Genomic DNA, 23,928 nt, shown 5'->3' on the forward strand with positions numbered 1-23,928 from the left:
AGTGTTCTTTGAACAGTCACCAGCCAATCCCTCTCCAATGCCAGAAATACAGCTTAATGGTGTTACATTAGAAAATGTGGACCATTTCCGCTCCCTTGGCAGCCCCCTCTCCACAAAAGTCAACATTGACACTGAAATTCAACACCGCCTGAGCTCTGCGAGTGCAGCATTTTTCCGAATGAAGCAGAGAGTGTTTGATGACTGGAACACCTGTAGAGATACCAAGGTGCTTGTTTATAAAGCTATTGTACTCCCAACCTTGCTATACGCCTGCGAGACTATAGACGTCACATGCAACTCCTAGAACGATTCCATCAGTGCTGCCTCCGGAAAATCCTGCAAATCTCTTGGGAAGACATGCGGACAAAAGTCAGCGTGCTGGAAAAAGCAAAGACCACCAGCATTGAAGTGATGGTCCTCCACCATCAACTCCGCTGGACCGGCCACGTTGTCCAGATGCCCGACCACCATCTCCCAAAGCAGTTGCTCTACTCCAAATTCAAGAACGGAAAATGAAATGTTGGTGGGCAGGAAAAGATATTTAAAGATGGGCTCAAAGCCAACCTTAAAAACTCTGGCATAGACATGAGAACTGGGAAGCCCTGGCCCTTGAGCGCTCCAACTGGAGGTCAGCTGTGACGAGCAGTGCTGAAGAATTTGAAGAGGCACGAATGGAGGGCGAAAGAGAGAAACGTGCCAAGAGGAAGGCGCATCAAGCCAACCCCGACCGGGATTGCCTTCCGTCTGGAAACCAATGCCCTCACTGCGGGAGAAGATGCAGGTCAAGAATAGGGCTCCACAGTCACCTACGGACCCACCGACAGAACACCGACCTTGATGGTCCATCATCCTCGGACCATGAGGGATCGCCTAAGTAAGTAAGTAAGTAACTCTGCTATACGCCTGCAAGACGTGGACTGTCTACAGACGTCACATGTACACTTATCTTGGAAGACTATCCTAATCGGACAACGAGGGATCTCCTAAGAAGAAGAAAACACACACATACACATATATGCACACACAAAACACACATATATACACAGACTGGGCCACAGCAATGCATGGCAGGGGACGGCTAGTTTGCCAATATAGAATCATAGAATCATAGAACCAAAGAGTTGGAAGAGACCTCATGGGCCATCCAGTCCAACCCCCTGCCAAGAAGCAGGAATATTGCATTCAAATCACCCCTGACAGATGGCCATCCAGCCTCTGTTTAAAAGCTTCCAAAGAAGGAGCCTCCACCACACTCCGGGGCAGAGAGTTCCACTGCTGAACGGCTCTCACAGTCAGGAAGTTCTTCCTCATGTTCAGATGGAATCTCCTTTCTTGTAGTGTGAAGCCATTGTTCCATTGCGTCCTAGTCTCCAGGGAAGCAGAAAACAAGCTTACTCCCTCCTCCCTGTGGCTTCCTCTCACATATTTATACATGTCCTTCATCATATCCCCTCTCAGCCTTATCTTCTTCAGGCTAAACATGCCCAGCTCCTTAAGCCGCTCCTCATAGGGCTTGTTCTCCAGACCTTTTATCATTTGAGTCGCCCTCCTCTGGACACATTCCAGCTTGTCAATATCTCTCTTCAATTGTGGTGCCCAGAATTGGACACAATATTCCAGGTGTGGTCTAACCAAGGCGGAATAGAGCATGGGGAGCATGACTTCCCTAGATCTAGACACTAGGCTCCTATTGATGCAGGCCAATATGTAAGGTTTGGTCAGAAACCTGAAAAGCATTAAGCACAAATGTAGGTTTCTCTCTCCTCTCCCTCTCTTTGGGTTTTCTCCTTCTGATCCGTTTCATCTCCCTTTCCCTTTGATATTTTGCATGCTCATTACTTTTTGCACCTGGGTGTCAGCAGCTCACGTTACTTATTTGAAGCCCTTCTCTTTCTTTGGCAGCAAGTTTCTCTCTTGGGGTGACGTTCACTTTTTTGAGGTTTTGTTTAGAAATAAAAAGGACAGCTTTAGAAATAACAAAATGTCAATATCAACCCAAACATTATTTTAAGCAACATTAGGTCAGCTGGCTACCTGGCTCCTTGGGTATGATTAGCATATTCGTAGGCGTTATGGAGGTGACTATTAGAAATCTAAACTTAACTCATAGAGTCATAATGGAAGCACACAGGAGTGCTTTGCTTTACGATGTGAATCTTAAATGTGCAACACTTACTGAAGCCACAAATACAGAGACTGCCCATGAAATGGTGCTCCGGGTATAGTGGCACTCACAATCCATTCTGGCAAACTGCCTTTATTGCTTTAAAAGTCCAACAATTAGCTATTTAATGTATTGTTGAAGGCTTTCATGGCCGGAATCACGGGGTTTTTGTAGGTTTTTTTGGGCTATATGGCCATGGTCTAGAGGCATTCTCTCCTGACGTTTCGCCTGCATCTATGGCAAGCATCCTCAGAGGTAGTGAGGTCTGTTTCAACTAGGAAAATGGGTTTATATATCTGTGGAAAGACCAGGGTGGGACAAAGAACTCTTGTCTGCTGGAGCTAGGTGTGAATGTTTCAACTGACTACCTTGATTAGCATTTGATGGCCTGGCAGTGCCTGGAGCAATCTTTTGTTGAGAGGTGATTAGATGTATTATATTGACCTAGCTGTTCCCTGCCACGTGTTGCTGTGGCCCAGTCTGTGTGTATATATATGTGTATATGTGTATATATTTGTTTATATGTGAATATATGTGGTTATGTGCATGCGTTGTAATGTATTTTTCATTTTTTGGCTTTTTAAGTCTCTTCTGCTGTGTTTTCCACTGTTTTTATGAGTGATGGTCACTCGTTGGCCTGATCGGTGTCTTGTGTCCAAATTTGGTGTCAATTCGCCCAGTGGTTTTTGAGTTATGTTAATCCCACAAATGAACATTACATTTTTATTTATATAGATAGATGTGATGCCCTTCCTTCTTGCAATGAAACTGATGGGATGCAGCTGATGGATAACTCGCTGTTTTGGAGTCTGATTTTCACAAACATATACACACCTTTGTTAATGCTGTGTTTGGTGATCTGTCATTTGGGAGTTGTAGTTGCTGAGATTTATAGTTCACCTACAATCAAAGAGCATTCTGAACTCTGTTCGAAACTAGGTAAGTGAGGTTTACATCTCTGGAATGTCGAAGGCGGGAGAAAGAACTCTTGTCTGCTTGAGGAAGTGTAAATTTTGCAGTTGGTCAGCTTGATTACTATTTAATGGCCTTGTAGCTCCAAAGTTTGGCTGGTTGCTGCCTGGGGAATCCTTTGTTGGGAGGTGTTTCTTTTTGTGTCAGGAGCAACTTGAGAAATGGCCAGTCACTTCTGGTGTGAAATAATTGGTCATCTGCAAAGATGTTGCTCAGGGGACACACAGGTGCTTTACCATCCTGTGGGAGGCTTCTCTCATTTCCCTGGATGAGAAGCTGGAGCTGACAGATGGGAGCTCACCCCACTCCTTGGATTTGAACCACCGACCTTTCAGTCAGCAGGCCTGGGGGATCTTTTGTTGGAAGGTGTTAACTGGCCCTGATTGATTCTTGTCTGAAATTCCCCTGTTTGTTTGGAGGTTTTTTTAGTGTTGCTCTGTATTTACTGTCCTGATTTTAGAGTTTGTTGATACTGGTAGACAGATTTTGTTCATTTTCATGGATTCTGCCTTTCTGTTGAAGTTGTCCACATGCTTGTGGATTTCAGTGGTTTACCTGTGTAATTTGACATGGTTGTTGTTAGACTGGCCCAGCGTTTCTGTATCTTCAAATAATATGCTGTGTCCATGTGACGGCACGAGTGGCGCCACTTATGTGTAGAACTGTTAGTTACAAGATTTAAACTTGTATCATGCTTAATCCTGCCTTTTTACCCTGCTTATGTATAGTTGGATTGATTGGTTATTTATAGCTGTCAATCAGTGTTGTTTGCACCAGTTGAATTGCTTTCTCAAGCTCAATTGTTTGGCTCCACCTCTTCTGGAGGAGGGGAGTGCTTCTCTTTTTCATTCTGCCATCAGAGTTTCTATCGGATGGACGTGAGTAAGAGACTTGGCTCTCAAAGCCCCTGATTAAATTACCTCTCAGCACCAATTCTAAGGTTTTTTACCCTTGGGACTCATGCTTTATGTCCAGATCGTCCTGGACAACATTGAGGAGACCCAAGTGCCTTCAAACCGGTTCTTTTGGCACCAGAGGAAGGTCTTGTCCCTTCAACATAGGCCATTGGACTGGGCTTGTGTTTATTCCGATATTCACAGCCATTGAGGAGAAAGGAAACAGGAAAAGCTTATCAGCTGCAAACTCCTTGGACTTCAGAGATTGTAAAGTATATTTCCTTTATCCCTGTTGGAACATCAAGCTTATGCCTGAGAAAGATAACTCTTTGTGAACAATAAAACTTATTTTGAGTTATTTACAGTGTTTTGAGTCTTTGGGAGTTCCAGTTTCCTAAAGGAGGGCAAGAAGCAATCCCCTGGGGAAAGATGTCACGTCCATGCCTCTTTCACTAAGAGCTATAGTCCCCAGGTGCGACGGCACAGTCCAGGTTGGTTCATCAGGTGCTCTGCTATCGCTGATTTCTCTGGTTGAATTAGTCTGCAGTGCCTTTCATGTTCCTTGATTTGTGTTTGAGCAGTTCTGCGTTTGGTGGTCCAACTGACCTCACAACCTCTGTGGGTGCCTGTCATAGATGTGGGCGAAAGGTCAGGAGAGAATGCTTCTGGAACATGGCCATACATCCTGGAAAACTCACAGCAACACCAGTGATTCTGGCCATGAAAGCCTTCGACAACATATCTGTAGTGTGTTTAACTTAAAGGAATTACATTAAAACATATAGAGGAATTATGCATTTTTCCTTTTGGGTTACTAGTGATGTTATACACATAATTCAAAGGACCAGTTTCAGGCTAAAAGTGAGGGATGTGCTTAAATTACATCTGGAATTTAATCGTCATGTTATAACAGCTGCATAACCCACCAGAGAGGACCTGCGGTTAGTGTCAACACCTTATCTATTAAAGACCATTTTGTATAAGAATCTGGAGCAAATTCTGCTGTAGATATACAATACCTCTCTGCCAGACGCACAGAATTCAAGGGCCACACTGAATTCTTTATTGCTAAGTCAGTAGGAAAGAAATATTGCATTCAGTAAGTGTTGCAAGGTGGGATTCTCCGCTGGGTGACCCAAGCCACACTCTTTTTGCAGACACAGAGGGAAACAATGGCAATGGGGCCAAGACAACATCATGACCTTAGAGTTGCCTTTCAGTCAGAAATAACTTGGAAAGGTTTTTTTTCCATGTCAGTAGCGACTAGAGCAGTGGTTCTCAACCTGGGGGTCGGGACCCCTGAAGGGGTCGCGAGGGGGTATCAGAGGGGTCACCAAAGACCATCACAGACAGTATTTTCTGTTGGTCATGGGAGTTCTGTGTGGGAAGTTTGGCCTAATTCTATCATTGGTGGGCTTCAGAATGCTTTTTGGTAGTGGGTGAACTATAAATCCCAGCAACTACAACTCCCCAATGTCAAGGTCTATTTTCCCCGAACTTCACCAGTGTTCACATTTGGGCATATTGAATATCCATGCCAAGTTTGATCCAGATCCATCATTGTTTGAGTCTACAGTGCTCTCTGGATGTAGGAGAACTACAACTCCCAAACTCAAGGTCAATGCCCACCAAACCCTTCCAAGTATATTCTATTGGTCATGGGAGCTCTGTGTGCCAAGTTTGGTTCAATTCCATCATTGGTGTCGTTCAGAATGCTCTTTGAATGTAGGTGAACTATAAATCCCAGCAACTACAACTCCCAAATGTCAAGGTCTATTTCCCCCAAACTTCACCAGTGTACACATTTGCTCATATTGAGTATTTGTGCCAAGTTTGGTACAGACTCATCATTGTTTGAGCCCACAGTGCTCTCTGGATGTAGCTGAACTACAACTCCCAAACTCCAGGTCAACGCCCACCAAACCCCATCCTCCCATTCTCCCACCAATCCTCCCATCCCAACCCCACCAGTATTCAAATTTGGGCATATTGGGTATTTGTCCCAAATTTGGTCCAGTGAATGAGAATACATCCTGCATTTCAGATATTTACATAATGATTCATAACAGTAGCAAAATTACAATTATGAAGTAGCAACGAAAATAATTTAATGGCTGGGGGTCACCACAACATGAGGAACTTTATTAAGGGGTCGTGGTATTAGGAACGTTGAGAACCACTGGACTAGAGAAACTGCAAGTCGCTTCTGCGTGTGAGGGAATTGGCAGTCTGCAAGGACGTTGCCCAGGGGACAAGGAGCCCTTGGTGGTGCAATGGGTTAAACTCTTGTACCGGCAGGACCGAAGACCAACAGGTCGCAGGTTCGAATCTGGAGAGAGCGTGGATGAGCTCCCTCTGTCAGCTCCAGCTCCCCATGCGGGAACATACGAGAAGCCTCCAACAAGGATGGTAAAACCTAGTGATTCCAGCCATGAAAGCCTTTGACAATACATTGAACATCTCTACGGGGAGAAACTGTTCCAAGACACACAGAAATTGGAGAACCTCTGAGGATGCTTGCCATAGATGCAGGCGAAACGTCAGGAGAAATGCCTCTAGAACATGGCCCTATAGCCCGAAAAAACCCACAACAACCTAGTGATTCCGGCCATGAAAGCCTTCGACAATACATTGAACATCTCTACGGGGAGAAACTGTTCCAAGACACACAGAAATTGGAGAACCTCTGAGGATGCTTGCCATAGATGCAGGCGAAACGTCAGGAGAAATGCCTCTAGAACATGGCCCTATAGCCCGAAAAAACCCACAAGACTGAGTGATTCCAGCCATGAAAGCCTTCAACAATACATTGAACATCTCTACGGGGAGAAACTGTTCCAAGACACACGGAAATTGGAGAACCTCTGAGGATGCTTGCCATAGATGCAGGCGAAACGTCAGGAGAAATGCCTGTAGAACATGGCCCTATAGCCCGAAAAAACCCACAAGAACCTAGTGATTCCAGCCATGAAAGCCTTCGACAATACATTGAACATCTCTACGGGGAGAAACTGTTCCAAGACACACGGAAATTGGAGAACATCTGAGGATGCTTGCCATAGATGCAGGCGAAACGTCAGGAGAAATGCCTCTAGAACATGGCCCTATAGCCCGAAAAAATACACAAGAACCTAGTGATTCCAGCCATGAAAGCCTTCGACAATACATTGAACATCTCTACGGGGAGAAACTGTTCCAAGACACACGGAAATTGGAGAACCTCTGAGGATGCTTGCCATAGATGCAGGCGAAACGTCAGGAGAAATGCCTGTAGAACATGGCCCTATAGCCCGAAAAAACCCACAAGACTGAGTGATTCCAGCCATGAAAGCCTTCAACAATACATTGAACATCTCTACGGGGAGAAACTGTTCCAAGACACACGGAAATTGGAGAACCTCTGAGGATGCTTGCCATAGATGCAGGCGAAACGTCAGGAGAAATGCCTGTAGAACATGGCCCTATAGCCCGAAAAAACCCACAAGAACCTAGTGATTCCAGCCATGAAAGCCTTCGACAATACATTGAACATCTCTACGGGGAGAAACTGTTCCAAGACACACGGAAATTGGAGAACATCTGAGGATGCTTGCCATAGATGCAGGCGAAACGTCAGGAGAAATGCCTCTAGAACATGGCCCTATAGCCCGAAAAAATACACAAGAACCTAGTGATTCCAGCCATGAAAGCCTTCGACAATACATTGAACATCTCTACGGGGAGAAACTGTTCCAAGACACACGGAAATTGGAGAACCTCTGAGGATGCTTGCCATAGATGCAGGCGAAACGTCAGGAGAAATGCCTGTAGAACATGGCCCTATAGCCCGAAAAAACCCACAAGACTGAGTGATTCCAGCCATGAAAGCCTTCAACAATACATTGAACATCTCTACGGGGAGAAACTGTTCCAAGACACACGGAAATTGGAGAACCTCTGAGGATGCTTGCCATAGATGCAGGCGAAACGTCAGGAGAAATGCCTGTAGAACATGGCCCTATAGCCCGAAAAAACCCACAAGAACCTAGTGATTCCAGCCATGAAAGCCTTCGACAATACATTGAACATCTCTACGGGGAGAAACTGTTCCAAGACACACGGAAATTGGAGAACATCTGAGGATGCTTGCCATAGATGCAGGCGAAACGTCAGGAGAAATGCCTCTAGAACATGGCCCTATAGCCCGAAAAAATACACAAGAACCTAGTGATTCCAGCCATGAAAGCCTTCGACAATACATTGAACATCTCTACGGGGAGAAACTGTTCCAAGACACACGGAAATTGGAGAACCTCTGAGGATGCTTGCCATAGATGCAGGCGAAACGTCAGGAGAAATGCCTCTAGAACATGGCCCTATAGCCCGAAAAAACCCACAACAACCTAGTGATTCCAGCCATGAAAGCCTTCGACAATACATTGAACATCTCTACAGGGAGAAACTGTTCCAAGACACACAGAAATTGGAGAACCTCTGAGGATGCTTGCCATAGATGCAGGGGAAACGTCAGGAGAAATGCCTCTAGAACATGGCCCTATAGCCCGAAAAAACCCACAACAACCTAGTGATTCCAGCCATGAAAGCCTTCGACAATACATTGAACATCTCTACGGGGAGAAACTGTTCCAAGACACACGGAAATTGGAGAACATCTGAGGATGCTTGCCATAGATGCAGGCGAAACGTCAGGAGAAATACCTCTAGAACATGGCCATATAGCCCGAAAAAACCCACAAGAACCCAGTGATTCCAGCCTTGAAAGCCTTCGACAATACATTGAACATCTCTACGGGGAGAAACTGTTCCAAGACACACGGAAATTGGAGAACATCTGAGGATGCTTGCCATAGATGCAGGCAAAACGTCAGGAGAAATGCCTCTAGAACATGGCCCTATAGCCCGAAAAAACCCACAAGAACCTAAGGATAGTAAAACTTGGAAGGTGCACTACAACAACAATAAATCACAGGTAAATGAGTGGCACACTCATTAAGAGGGAAAACTGGTATTCTGTTCAATGCTTTTCCAAGGACGATGTGTTCTGTTCATAGGCTTAATGGTGTGGTGGGCAGCCGCAGTGGCGTACGTAGCCATATATGTCTCGCATGCCTCTCTCGGCTGCACAAGTTCCCACCAGAGGGCATGGGACCAGGCAAGAGGCCAAGTCTCTTGGCTGTCTCAGACATGACAGCTTCCTACTGGCTGGTTGAGCAAGTCATAACATTAAATCCAACATTTTGTATGGAGCCTGACTTCATTCTCAGTCCCCACGAAAGCATTCGCATGTATGACAAGGTGTTGGGTGACATCTATGAGAATTCCAGTGCATGGAGATTAAACAAGACGGGCCAGGGAAGCATAGTATTTCTGAACCCTTGGGAAACAAAACACTGTACGCATAACACAGAAAGAGATTTGTTTGTCCTAAAATCATTGCACTGGGACTGTGGCGCAGCTGTCTGAGTGTCAGCAGCATTAAGATCACTTCTGACCACAAAGTCATGAGCTTGAAGCCAGCCTGGAACGGAGTGAGCTTCCGACCAATTGTATAGCTTGTTGTGGACCTTTGCAACCTGAAAGACAGTTGCATCTGTCAAGTAGGAAAATTAGGTACCACCTATGTGTGGGGAGGCTAATTTAACAAAATTTACGAGGCCACAAAGTCATGAGTTTGGAGCCAGCCCAGGGCGGAGTGAGCTTCCGACCAACTGTGTAGCTTGTTGTGGACCTTTGCAACCTGAAAGACAGTTGCATCTGTCAAGTAGGAAAATTAGGTACCACCTATGTGTGGGGAGGCTAATTTAACAAAATTTACGAGGCCACAAGGTCATGAGTTCGAAGCCAGCCCAGGGTGGAGTGAGCTTCCAACCAAATGTGTAGCTTGTCGTCGACCTTTGCAACCTGAAAGACAGTTGCATCTGTCAAGTAGGAAAATTAGGTATCACCTATGTGTGGGGAGGCTAATTTAACAAAATTTACGAGGCCACAAGGTCATGAGTTCGAAGCCAGCGTAGGGTGGAGTGAGCTTCCGACCAACTGTGTAGCTTGTTGTGGACCTGTGCAACCCGAAAGACAGTTGCATCTGTCAAGTAGGAAAATTAGGTACCACCTATGTGTGGGGAGGCTAATTTAACAAAATTTACGAGGCCATAAAAACGACTCCAGCAAAAGCATGCGGGGAATGCGGAAGCACTTCATCAGCATCGCAGATGGACGATGAAAGCGACAGCTCCCCTGGCGGCCAGAAAAAGTTAAATAGCCTCTGACTGTTTGTCTATATCTGTTGTGTGTCTTTGGCATTGAATGTTTGCCATATATGTGTACAGTGTAATCCACCCTGAGTCCCCTGCGGGGTGAGAAGGGCAGAATATAAATACTGTAAATAAATAAATAAAATGCTAACCGTGTGATGTGGCCCCTCATCTTGGAAGTCTATACGAGACCTGGCAAGGAACTAATGGTTCCTTGCAGCCTTGCAAGTATTCCCATCATTAAGGTTTTTTTTGTGTGTGTGTTTGTCAGGAGCAACTTGAGAAACTTTGGTGTGAGAGAATTGGTCATCTGCAAGAACGTTGCCCAGGGGACACTTGGATGTTTTGATGTTTCACTATCCTTGTGGGAGGCTTCTCTCATGTCCCTGCATGGAGAGCTGGAGCTGACAGAGGGAACTCACCCATACTCTCTCTGGATTCGAACCTCTGACCTGTCGGTCTACAGTCCTGCTGGCACAAGGGTTTAACCCAGCGTTTCTCAACCTTGGGGTCAGGACCCCTGAGGGGGTTGCGGGGGGGGGGGGGGTGTCAAAGGGGTTGCCAAAGACCACCAGAAAACAGTATTTTCTGTTGGTCATGGGGGTTCTGTGCGGGAAGTTTGGCCCAATTCTATTGTTGGTGGGGTTCAAAATGGTCTTTGATTGTAGGTGAACTATAAATCCCAGCAACTACAACTCCCAAATATCAAGGTCTATTTCCCCCAAACTCCACCAGTGTTCACATTGGGGCATATTGAGTATTCGTGTAGAGTTTGGTCCAGATTCATCATTGTTTGAGTTCACAGCGATCTCTGGATGTAGGTGAACTACAACTCCCAAACTCAAGATCAATGCCCACCAAACCCCTCCAAGTATATTCTATTGGTCATGGGAGCTCTGTGTGCCAAGTTTGGTTCAATTCCATCATTGGTGTAGTTCAGAATGCTCTTTGAATGTAGGTGAACTATAAATCCCAGCAACTACAACTCCCAAATGTCAAGGTCTATTTCCCCCAAACTTCACCAGTGTACATATTTGGTCATATTGAGTTTTTGTGCCAAGTTTGCTACAGACCTATCATTGTTTGAGCCCACAGTGCTCTCTGTATGTAGCTGAACTACAACTCCCAAACTCAAGGTCAATGCCCACCAAACCCCATCCTCCCATTCTCCCACCAATCCTCCTATCCCAACCCCACCAATATTCCAATTTGTGTGTATCTGGTATTTGTGCCAAATTTGGTCCAGTGAATGAAAGTACATCGTGCATCTCAGATATTTACATTACAATTCATAGCAGTGGCAAAATGACAGTTATGAAGTAGCAACAAAAATGATTTTATGGTTGGGGGTCTCCTCAACATGAGGAACTGTATTAAGGGGTTGCGGCATTAGGAAGGTTGAGAAACACTAACCCATTGCGCTGCTGGGGGCTTTTTATCAGGAAAGGCACGAAAATAAGCTATGTTTGCAGCAGCATTTGGGGAGATATGGACAAGAGGAAAAGAAAGCAACAAAGACAACTCAGATGGCAGGAAAAGAGGAAAGAAGCATCTTGACTCAGGAAAGAGAAAAGGCAGTTGTGGGGAAACACAAACGGGAAGAAAGTGGCAGCTACAGACGAAGGATGGCTCAAACTAGATGACTTCTTTGGCATCCTTCTCTCCCTCTCTCTGGGCTTCCCCATGCAACACAGAAGAGAGGGAGGGATCCAGAAAGGCTATTAGTTAAAGAAATTGCTTTGGTTTAGTAAAAGCTTAATGAAATAGCTGACCGCTTAACCTACCTGCTTAGTGAGCAAAAGGTAATGGCGGAACTTTTCCTTACTAGGGTATTTTGGCTCCTCCCACAATTTCCCTTCGTTTCATTTTAAATCTGTAGTTTTTTTGGGTGGCAATATGGCCATGTTCTAGAGCAGTGTTTCTCAACCTTCCTAATGCCGTAACCCCTTCATAAAGTTCCTCATGTTGTGGCGACCCCCAACCATAACATTATTTTCGTTGCTACTTCCCAACTCTAAAATATCTGCACAATGTATTTTCATTCACTCAACCAAATTCGGTACAAATACCCTATACACCCAAATTTTAATACTGGTGGAGTGGGGGGGGGGGGGATTGAATTTGTCATTTGGGAGTTGTACTTGCTGGGATTTATAGTTCACCTACAATCAAAGAGCATTCTGAACCTCACCAACGATGGAATTGAACCAAACTTGGCACACAGAACTCCCATGGCCAACAGAAAATACAAGGCATTGACCTTGGTTTTAGGAGAACACATCCAGAGAACACTGTGGACTCAAACAATGATAGATCTGGACCAAACTTGGCACTAATACTCAATATGCCCAAATGTGAAGATTGGTGGAGTTTGGGGAAAATAGACCTTGACATTTGGGAGTTGTAGTTGCTGGGATTTATAGTTCACTTACAATCAAAGAGCATTCTGAACCCCATCAGTGAACTACAATCAAAGAGCATTCTAACGATGGAATTTAACCAAACTTGTGAGGGTTTGGTGGGCATTGACCTTGAGTTTTGGAGTTGTAGTTCACCTACATCCAGAGAGTTTTGTGGACTCAAGCAATTATGGATTTGGACCAAACTTGGCAAGGATTCTCAATATGCCCAAATGTGAACACTGGTGGAGTTTGGGGAAAATAGACTTAACATTTATAGTTGCTGGGATTTATAGTTCACCTACAATCAAAGAGCATTCCGAACCCCACCAATGACAGAACTGGGCCAAAGTTCCCACACAGAAACCCCATGACCAACAGAAAATACTGTGTTTTCTGATGGTCTTTGGTGACCCCTCTGACACCCCCTCGTGACCCTCACCCCCAGGGGTCCTAACCCCCAGGTTGAGAAATGCAGCTCTAGATTCTATTGCACATTTATTCAAGTATGACGTTTCCTGTAGATAAGGACCAATTGTTCTGATTGGCATCTTGTTCCAAAAACCTAATTTAACATTGAGGATGATCAAAGCTCTCATTTATGTTGGCAAGTCTTCCTTTGTAATCATTTGACTAACGCAGTGCCTACACTGTTGACTTAAACTCCAGCCAGTCCAAATCATTGGTCCCATGGGAAAAGCGTTAAAAGTCGTCTGAACTGGCTTCGTAATTTACTCGCAAAATAATATTTGATTTACTAGCTGTCAACTTCCATCAAATCTACATATGACATTTGCTTGCACTGTGAAACAAATTCAAATAAGGGGAAGGAAAGCCAGCAAAGTGGGCATCGCTTGAATTGGGAAGAATCTGGAGGTTCGCAGAAATGAATAAGATCGGGGGAGAGTAATATTTTGTTTAGGGACTACGCTTGAGAATTGCTTGCTAATTTGCTTTTCTAAGGCTTTTGTTGGTTTAAGGCCGTGTTTTCCAAAATCTTATAAATCTGGGGCACAGTTTCTCTTTTTTAAAACGAGAGTCACATTCCACTGGTCACATGAAAAAAGAATGTAATATATTCCAAACTGCTTGCATTAAAATGGCTAGGCATGCTTCTTTGCAGTTGGTGAGGAAGAATTGAATGCTGTTCTTTTAGTCCATCTTTAAGGTACTAGAACAGTGGTTGTCAACCTTCCTAATGCCGCGACCCCTTAGTGTAGTTCCTCATGTGGTGGTGACCCCCAACCATAACATTATTTTCGTTGCTACGTCATAACTGTAATTTTGCAACTGTTATGAATCGTAATGTAAATATCTGATAGGCAGTATATATTTTCATTCATTGGGCCAAATTTGGCACAATACACCCAAATACACCCAAATTTGATTACTGGTGGGGTTGGGGGATTGATTTTCTCATTTGGGAGTTGTAGTTGCTGGGATTTAAAGTTCACTTACAACCAAAGAGCATTCTGAACACCACCAATGATGGAATTGAACCAAATTTGGCACACAGAATTGGGAGGGTCTGGTGGACATTGACCTTGAGTTTTTGGAGTTGTAGTTCACCTACATCCAGCGAGCACTGTGGACTCAAACAATGATGGATCTGGACCAAACTTGGCACAAATACTCAATATGCCCAAATGTGAACACTGGAGGAGTTTGGGGAAAATAGATCTTCATATTTTGGAGTTGTAGTTGCTTGGATTTATAGTTCACCCACAATGAAATAACATTCTGAACCCCATCAACGATAGAATTGGACCAAACTTCCCACACAGAACCCCCATGACCAACAAAAAATACTATTTATGGCCATGTTCTAGAGGAGAAAATGCCTCCAGAACATGGCATATAGCCCGAAAAAAACCTATAATAACCCAAAAAATACTATGTTTTTTGTGCTCTTTGGCGACCCCCCCTGACACTCCCTTGCGACCCCCACAGGGGCCCCAACCCCCAGGTTGAGAAACACAGTACTAGATGATCCTTATAGTACCTCCTTTTGTAAAGACATCACAAAGTCTTTAACATGTTATTTTTCCTTCATTATATTTATTTCATGCTGTCTTTGTTGTATTTTTTTAAATTGCCCCTCTGTTTTATTGATCTCCATATTTTAGTGTTCTGGGTTTAGTTAATGTTTATTTGTTCGGCTAGCTCTGTTGCTAGCTTCTGCCAATCTAGCAGTACGAAAACATGCAAATGTGAGTAGATCAATAGGTGGGAAGGTAACGGCGCTCCATGCAGTCATGCCGGCCACACGACTGTTTCACAGTGACTCTGGAAGTCGTACCCCGAAGGTGTTGTTGGGAGACACCTATTCAACCCCACATCCTTTGTCTTGTGGGGTTCCTCAGGGCTCAATATTGTCTCTCATGTTGTTCAACATATACATGAAGCCGCTGGGGGAGATCATCCAGAGTTTCAGGGTGCCTGTGTCATCTGTACGCAGATGATGTCCAACTCTGTCACTCCTTTCCACCTTCTACTAAGGAGGCTGTCCAGGTCCTGAACCGGTGCTTGACCGCTGTGACGGTCTGGATGAGGGTGAACAAATTGAGATTGAATCCAGACAAGACAGAGGTCCTCCTGGTCAGTCGCAAGGCCGGACAGGGCATAGGGTTACAGCCTGTGTTAGACAGGGTTCCACTCCCCCTGAAGACGCAGGTTCGCAGCTGGGGTGTGATCCTGGACTCATCGCTGAGCCTGGAACCTCAGATCTCGGCGGTGACCAGGGGAGCATTTGCACAACTAAAACTTGTACGCCAGCTGCGCCCGTACCTTGGGAAGTCTGACTTGGCCACGGTAGTCCACGCTCTGGTTACATCCCGTATAGACCACTGCAACACTCTCTATGTGGGGTTGCTTTTGAAGACAGTCCAGAAGCTTCAAGTAGTCCAACGAACGGTTGCTAACAGGAGCGGCGCTCAGGAAGCATACAACCGCCTTGTTGCGCCAGCTCCACTGGCTGCCAATTTGCTACCGGGCCCAATTCAAAGTGCTGCCTTTAGCTTATAAAGCCCTAAACGGTTCTGGCCCAACTTACCTGTCCGAACCTATCTCCTCCTACGAACCACTGAGGACTTTAAGATCATCTGGGGAGGCCCTGCTCTCGGTCCCGCCTTCGTCACAAGTACGTTTGAAGGGAACGAGAGACAGGGCCTTTTCAGTGGTGGCCCCTTGGCTATGGAATGCCCTCCCTAGGGAAATCAGGTCTGCTCCCTCCCTCTTGCTGTTTCGGAGGCAAGTTAAAATGTGGCTATTCGAGCAAGCGTTTACAAATACAATAGCTTTATAAAGAAGCTATTTATCAATAGTTTATAAAGCTATTGACCCCTTCAGTGGGAAGGTAACGGCACTCCATGCAGTCATGCTGGCCACATGACGTTGGAGGTGTCTACCGTTGGAGGTGTCTACCGACAACGTTGGCTCTGTAGCAGAGATGGGCACCATCCCCCAAGATTGGACTCGACTAGACTTAATGTCTAGAAATACAAAGTGACAGACTTTGTATTTCTAGGTGCAAAGATGACTGCAGATGCAGACTGTGGCCAGGAAATCAGGAGACGCTTCCTTCTTGGGAGGAGAGCAATGTCCAGTCTCGATAAAATAGTAAAGAGTAGAGACATCAGACTGGCAACCAAGATCCGCCTAGTCAAAGCCATGGTCTTCCCTGTAGTCACCTACGGATGTGAGAGCTGGACCTTAGGGAAGGCTGAGCGAAGGAAGAGAGATGCTTTTGAGCTGTGGTGTTGGAGGAAAGTGCTGAGAGTGCCTTGGACTGCGAGAAGATCCAACCAGTCCATCCTCCAGGAAGTAAAGCCCGGCTGCTCACTGGAGGGAAGGAGACTAGAGACAAAGTGGAAGTACTTTGGCCACATCATGAGGAGACAGGAAAGTCTAGAGAAGGGAATGATGCTGGGGAAAGTGGAAGGCAAAAGGAAGAGGGGCCGACCAAGGGCAAGATGGATGGATGGCATCCTTGAAGTGACTGGACTGACCTTGAAGGAGCTGGGGGTGGTGACGGCCGACAGGGAGCTCTGGCGTGGGCTGGACCATGAGGTCACGAAGAGTCGGAGACGACTAAACGAATGAACAACAACAAGACTTAATGTTGAGGGGAAACCTTTATCTTTCTATGCAAATGTCTACCCTGTTGCCCTGAAATAAGACCTACCCTGGAAACATACCCTAGCATGACTTTTCAGGATTTCTGAGGATGCTAAAAATATAAGCCCTACTTCAAAAACAAGCCCTAGTTACATTCTATTAAAAAGTCTATTTGGAAATACGCTGAAAATAAGCTTATTAATATAAGACCCTGAATTATATGCCAGGAAACAGGTATATGGAATGAAATCCAGGAAAGCATGTGCCTATGTCTTTTATGTGCAAGTCTATGTATAGCCACCCTAATATGCGCTTGTATTTCCTACGCTTCTGACTCAAATCTGCTAACCTGAAAATGCATTAGTGTTGGCCTACCCAAGTTAATATTAGGGAAAGGCCTTCTTTTTCAAAAAGCAACAATAACGACTTTTCCTTAGCTCTTCCCATTGGTCTGAAACATTGCCACGGCAAACCTTACTGAATACTGCTTTTACAAAATAAAGTATATTGACAAAGAAATTCATCTTGGCCTTCGGTGGGTTAGATTAAGTGGCACTGATGCCGGGAGATGTAGCTGCATATCAAGAACACCTAATCATCTGTATTTTCCATAGGATTCTATTCCTGACCTTTCCAGGCTTTATACAGGTAGCAGGATGTCACTCCTGTTAGATACATAAACATTGAGCTAAAAGGGGTTCTTCATGGCGATAATGCAAGGGTGGGTCAAAAAGTTTTGCCTCCTGTGTCATAAAAATGTTATGAATGGATATATAACAGCAGAATGAAATGCAAAGATACAGAACGGGGGACAATGCCTGGCTCGAGAGCAGTACGTGTGAAAAAGATCTTGGAGTTCTCGTGGACAACAAGTTAAACATGAGTGGATGTGGACCTTACTTACTTACTTACTTAGGCAATCCCATGATGGGTTTCCTTGTGGATTCATAGGTGGCTGTGGAGCCCTATTCTTGACCGGCATCTTCTCCCACAGTGAAGGCATTGGTTTCCAGGTGGAAGGCGGTCCCGGTCGGGGTTGGCTTGACGCGCCTTCCTCCTGGCACGTTTCTCTCTTTCACCCTCCACTCGTGCCTCCTCGAATTCTGCAGCACTGCTGGTCACAGCTGACCTCCAGCTGGAGCGCTCAAGGGCCAGGGCTTCCCAGTTCTCAGTGTCTATGCCAGAGTTTATAAGGTTGGCTTTGAGCCCATCTTTAAATCTCTTTTCCTGTCCACCAACATTCCATTTTCAGTTTTTAAGTTCAGAGTAGAGCAACTGCTTTGGGAGATGGTGGTCAGGTATCCGGACAACGTGGCCGGTCCAGCGGAGTTGGTGGCAGAGGACCATCGCTTCAATGCTGGTGGTCTTTGCTTCTTTCAGCACGCTGATGTTTGTCCGCTTGTCTTCCCAAGAGATTTGCAGGATTTTCCGGAGGCAGCGCTGCTTTGGGAGACGGTGGTCAGGCATCCGGACAACATGGCCGGTCCAGCGGAGTTGATGGCGGAGGACCATCACTTCAATGCTGGTGGTCTTTGCTTCTTCCAGCACGCTGATGTTTGTCCGCTTGTCTTCCCAAGAGATTTGCAGGATTTTCCGGAGGCAGCGCTGATGGAATCGTTCTAGGAGTTGCATGTGACGTCTGTAGACAGTCCATGTTTTGCAGGCATAGAGCAGGGTGGGGAGGACAATAGCTTTATAGAAAAGCACCTTGGTATCCCTACGGATGTCCCGGTCCTCAAACACTCTCTGCTTCATTCGGAAAAATGCTGCACTCGCAGAGCTCAGGTGGTGGACCACACTTGACACAGATACTCAAGATGCACATATGTGAACACTGGTGGAGTTTGGGGAAAATAGACCTTGACATTTGGAAGTTATAGTTGCTGGGATTTATAGTTAACCTACAATCAAAGAGCATTCTGAACCCCAACAACGATAGTATTGGGTCAAACTTCCCACACAGAACCCCCATGACCAACAGAAAATACAGTTTTCTGATGGTTTTTGGTGACCCTTCTGACACCCCCTTACGATCCCCCCCCCCAGTGGTCCTGACCCACTGCTTTAGAGGTTTTAGATAATTTGATTAAAGAATTTGAAAATCAGACAACTTTCCTGATCAGCTGAGTTCCTTTACTTTCTGCCATGTTTCCAGACCTCAAGAATTCCCCAGTTGGATGATGCTAAAGAAGGCGGCTGGGATGCCTGGGGAGCCTGGAGTGAGTGCTCACGAACCTGCGGAGGAGGCGCATCCTATTCTCTGAGAAGGTGTTTAAATGGCAGGTTGGTGATTTAGATCATACCTGAGATTCTGAGGGTTATTCAGAAGACTTACGTTACTCTTGAAACAGAGAGAAAACAGAGTACAGCTACAAAATGCAATACATTATAATATGAAAACAGTGACTTCTTCCTCTTCCTCCTCCTCCTCTTCCCCACCGTTTGGGACACATCCATATAAATAAAAATGTAACGTTAGTTCGTGCTACCATCAGAACCCAAAAACCACTGGGGGAATTGATACCAAATTTGGACACAAGACACCTAACAGTCCAATTTATGTCCTCCACTCAAAAAAATTGATTTTGTCATTTGGGAATTGTCATTGCTGGGATTTATAGTTCACCAACAATCAAAGAGCATTCTGAACTCCACCAATGATGGAATTGGGCCAAACTTAGCACACAAGGCTCCCATGACCAACAGAAAAAACTGGAAAGGTTTGGTGGACATTGACCTTGAGTTTGGGAATTATAGTTCACCCACATCCAGAGAGTCTATTATTCCATATCAATGGTACTTCTACTAGGCACAATGATATATGCCCAGGATTTAAAAAAAATTATGGCCATCTGTTGGGAGTGTTTTGAGTGCATCTTCCTGTGTAGCAGGGGGTTGGACTGGATGGCCTTTGTGGTCTCCTCCAACTCTATGACTCTGTGATTCAATTTCAGTGGTACTTCTACTAGGCACTGAATTCTCATCTTGTGTTTTTCTCCTCTAGGAACTGTGAAGGCAGGAATATCCGATACAAAACCTGCAGCAATAACGTGAGTCTCATCTATTATTTTTATTTGCGTGCTTTGTATCATCAAATCTAGCAGCTGTACACTATTTTTAGGATAGCAATGAAGTGAAACCCTCAGTCCCAGCGATCCTGAGCAGCTACACTTGCGTGCATAGATATGATCCTTGTTGGAAATGAAGAAGCATCAACATTTGTATACAGAGGAATGAGGGACAGAGGGAATGCTGTGGCATTTGTCTGTAGTTTTATGTTTCACCTCTGTTTCCTGAATCTCTGTAACTCAAGGTGTCTTTGCTTTGTGCCTGCATGAAGAAGTAACGTTCCCCTGAGAATTGTGGTTTGGGAAGGTGAGGCCCCCTGTGGCAGAGAATGTAGAAGGCCCTGCCCTTAACTACTTTTCCCAGAATGCAGTGCTCATCATCAGAAAGCCCCAGTGGTGGGAATGAGAACGCAGCACTCTGGGGAATGTAGTTTGGGAGGCGAGTCCCCTGTGGCAGAGAATGCAAAAGGCCCTGCCCTAAACTACTTTTCCCAGAATGCAGTGCTCAGCATCAGAAAGCCCCAATGGGGGGATTGAGAACACAGCATACTGGAAAATGTAGTTTGGGAAGCAAGTCCCCTGTGGCAGAGAATGCAAAAGGCCCTGCCCTAAACTACTTTTCACAGAATGTAGTGCTCAGCATCAAAAAGCCTCAATGGGCGATTGAGAACACAGCATTCTGGGAAATGTAGTTTGGGAGGCAAGTCCCCTATGGTAGAGAATGCAAAAGGCCCTGCCCTAAACTACTTTTCCCAGAATGCAGTGCTCATCATCAGAAATGAGGGGCTACTTATGTGTATGTGGCAGTTTTTGATATGTGTATTTGTAATATATACATTGAGTTAATTTAGTTATTCTCATATCACCACTATCAGTGGAATTTGGTCTCCACAGTTTCAGGGGAACCCATTTTTCTTTTTGGGACTGAGAACACAGCATTCTGATAAATGTAGTTTGGGAAGGTAAGCCCCCCTGTGGCAATTCATCCACTCTACTTTAAAACGCTTCTCTGGTTTAAGACAGAAGCTGGGGGAAAGGAAGGGGAGGGGATTTATCCACTCTGGTTTAAAACGCTTCTCTGGCTCAAGACAGAAGCTGGGGGAAAGGAAGGGGGTGGAATTCATCCACTGTGCTTTAAAACGCTTCTCAGGTTCAAGACAGAAGTCGGGGGAAAGGAAAGGGAGGGAATTCATCCACTCTGCTTTAAAACACTTATCTGGTTTAAGACAGAAGTCGGGGGAAAGGAAAGGGAGGGAATTCATCCACTCTGGTTTAAAACGCTTCTCAGGCTCAAGACAGAAGTCGGGGGAAAGGAAAGGGAGGGAATTCATCCACTCTGCTTTAAAACGCTTCTCAGGCTCAAGACAGAAGTCGGGCGAAAGGAAAGGGGGGGAATTCATCCACTCTGGTTTAAAACACTTCTCTGGCTTAAGACAGAAGTCGGGGGAAAGGAAAGGGAGGGAATTCATCCACTCTGGTTTAAAACACTTCTCAGGCTCAAGACAGAAGTCGGGGGAAAGGAAAGGGAGGGAATTCATCCACTCTGCTTTAAAACGCTTCTCAGGCTCAAGACAGAAGTCGGGGGAAAGGAAAGGGGGGGAATTCATCCACTCTGGTTTAAAACACTTCTCTGGCTTAAGACAGAAGTCGGGGGAAAGGAAAGGGAGGGAATTCATCCACTCTGGTTTAAAACGCTTCTCTGGCTCAAGACAGAAGCTGGGGGAAAGGAAGGGGGTGGAATTCATCCACTGTGCTTTAAAACGCTTCTCAGGCTCAAGACAGAAGTCGGGGGAAAGGAAAGGGAGGGAATTCATCCACTCTGGTTTAAAACGCTTCTCAGGCTCAAGACAGAAGTCGGGCGAAAGGAAAGGGGGGGAATTCATCCACTCTGGTTTAAAACACTTCTCTGGCTTAAGACAGAAGTCGGGGGAAAGGAAAGGGAGGGAATTCATCCACTCTGGTTTAAAACACTTCTCAGGCTCAAGACAGAAGTCGGGGGAAAGGAAAGGGAGGGAATTCATCCACTCTGCTTTAAAACGCTTCTCAGGCTCAAGACAGAAGTCGGGGGAAAGGAAAGGGGGGGAATTCATCCACTCTGGTTTAAAACACTTCTCTGGCTTAAGACAGAAGTCGGGGGAAAGGAAAGGGAGGGAATTCATCCACTCTGGTTTAAAACGCTTCTCAGGCTCAAGACTGAAGTCGGGGGAAAGGAAAGGGAGGGAATTCATCCACTCTGGTTTAAAACATTTCTCTGGCTTAAGACAGAAGTCGGGGGAAAGGAAAGGGAGGGAATTCATCCACTCTGGTTTAAAACGCTTCTCAGGCTCAAGACAGAAGTCGGGGGAAAGGAAAGGGAGGGAATTCATCCACTCTGCTTTAAAACGCTTCTCTGGCTTAAGACAGAAGTCGGGGGAAAGGAAAGGGAGGGAATTCATCCACTCTGCTTTAAAACGCTTCTCAGGCTCAAGACAGAAGTCGGGGGAAAGGAAGGGGGGGAATTCATCCACTCTGCTTTAAAACACTTCTCTGCTCAAAATAGAAGCCAGGGGGAAAGGAAAGGGAGGGAATTCATCCACTCTGGTTTAAAACGACTTCTCAGGGGGATCCGACTCCCTTATTGATTCATAACAGAAATGACAGGAAAAGCTTCAGAAGGGCAAAGGGACTTCCGGTTTCCTTAAAAACTTTGAAATCGCTTCAAAAACCATATCTTTCTGAATTTATTCCAAATTACGAAAATTCTGACCGAACCTAACCATGCCTACTAGACATCAACAAGGAGAACTATAAAGGATGTCTTATTCAAGCTGCCACATTGACTAGGAGGAGTCCCGGACTGCATTCTCCTTTGGCTTCGAGTAGCTTTTGGCCTTATCGTCATCCAGCGTGGCTCTCGTTTCCCTGATTTTGGTTCCCACGTGGTGACCGCTAATGGTTTCACTGTGGCAGGCACTACGGAAGGGAGAAAGTAGTGATATTTTGCCATTGAAGAAGTGGAGCCTAGATTCCTGGTTTCTTTCCATCAGCAGCTCTTCAAACTATTTCTCATGCAGTCAAAGAGAATTAACTCCCATAATGCACTCATGCTCAAATAGATCCTAATGTTTTTCCTTTGCATTTTTACATCCTCTTATATCTGAGTCCTCTGTCATTTGTTTTGAGTATCTTTCCACAGTTATGTAAGCAATTTGAGGGCATGCATACACTTAGTGACTTATTTTGGAGCAGGGATCTCATTCCTATGATGCAACAGTTATATCCTTTTTGTCAGAGATCTAGAAATACTTCGTGTGCCTTTGCAAACAAAGTTCATAAATTTAATAACCTGCAGTCTTCTTCTTATGGACTCTGTCTTTCCTATTTTCCCAGGTCTTTATTTTGAAATTTCTCATATCTTCTATTCGTAAAGTGCTTTGTAGCTTTCTGATGTTGTTGTTGTCGAGTAATCTAGAGCCAGGAAGCGCAGAGAATCAGATTTACGGTTTGGGCCAAGAAATAATGTAAAAAATCAGTATAAGGAATGTGTGCTGAATTGGAGCCTGAGAAGAAAAAGCGGAGCCATTGCTAGGACAGGACCGCAAGCCAAAGAGAACAAGTCTGAGCAAGAGAGGAAACAAATCGTTGCGGTGTTAGGGTGCCATCAGGAGTCACAGGTTTTCTCGTAAGTAAAGTTAGGAGGAAGACAGAAGGAAGCAGCTGTCCAGGCATAGTGAAAGAATAGCAAAAGATTATGTAATTGTTGCACTTCAGGCCTGGAAATACCCATGACCAAGCCTGTAGCGAGGGGGTGGTTTTAGGGGTTCAAACCCTCCCCGAAATGTTTCAGATTTTTTTAAAAAACCTGGTTTACTCATGAATTTTAACTGGTTAACCAAATCCCCATGCTGCTAAGTCTATGAGATGCAAAAATCAAGAGTCCCTCCAGAACTGAAAGCACTATCTCTAGCAAATATTGACAATTTATTCACACTGTCATTACTTGCAGCAATACCGATGTAGCGAAGCAACCAAGTTCTGTGTGTGTGTGTTGAATGCTCTCATTAAGGAGGCCAGACTTGGTGG

At 45.2% G+C, this 23,928-nt stretch overlaps 1 protein-coding gene across 1 annotated transcript in view; it reads left to right on the forward strand.

The window, feature by feature from the left end:
• The window catches only part of ADAMTSL3 (ADAMTS like 3), a 218,405-nt gene that overhangs the window by 52,566 nt on the left and 141,911 nt on the right, over positions 1 to 23,928 (forward strand). Inside the window, exons 4-5 of the mRNA XM_067471432.1 lie at positions 18,954 to 19,081; positions 19,803 to 19,848. Coding sequence (XP_067327533.1) covers positions 18,954 to 19,081; positions 19,803 to 19,848 — 174 coding nt within the window. The remainder of the gene's footprint in view (positions 1 to 18,953; positions 19,082 to 19,802; positions 19,849 to 23,928) is intronic.

Source organism: Anolis sagrei, chromosome 9 (assembly GCF_037176765.1).
Source record: "Anolis sagrei isolate rAnoSag1 chromosome 9, rAnoSag1.mat, whole genome shotgun sequence".
In the NCBI taxonomy this organism is placed as follows: Eukaryota; Metazoa; Chordata; class Lepidosauria; order Squamata; family Dactyloidae; genus Anolis; species Anolis sagrei.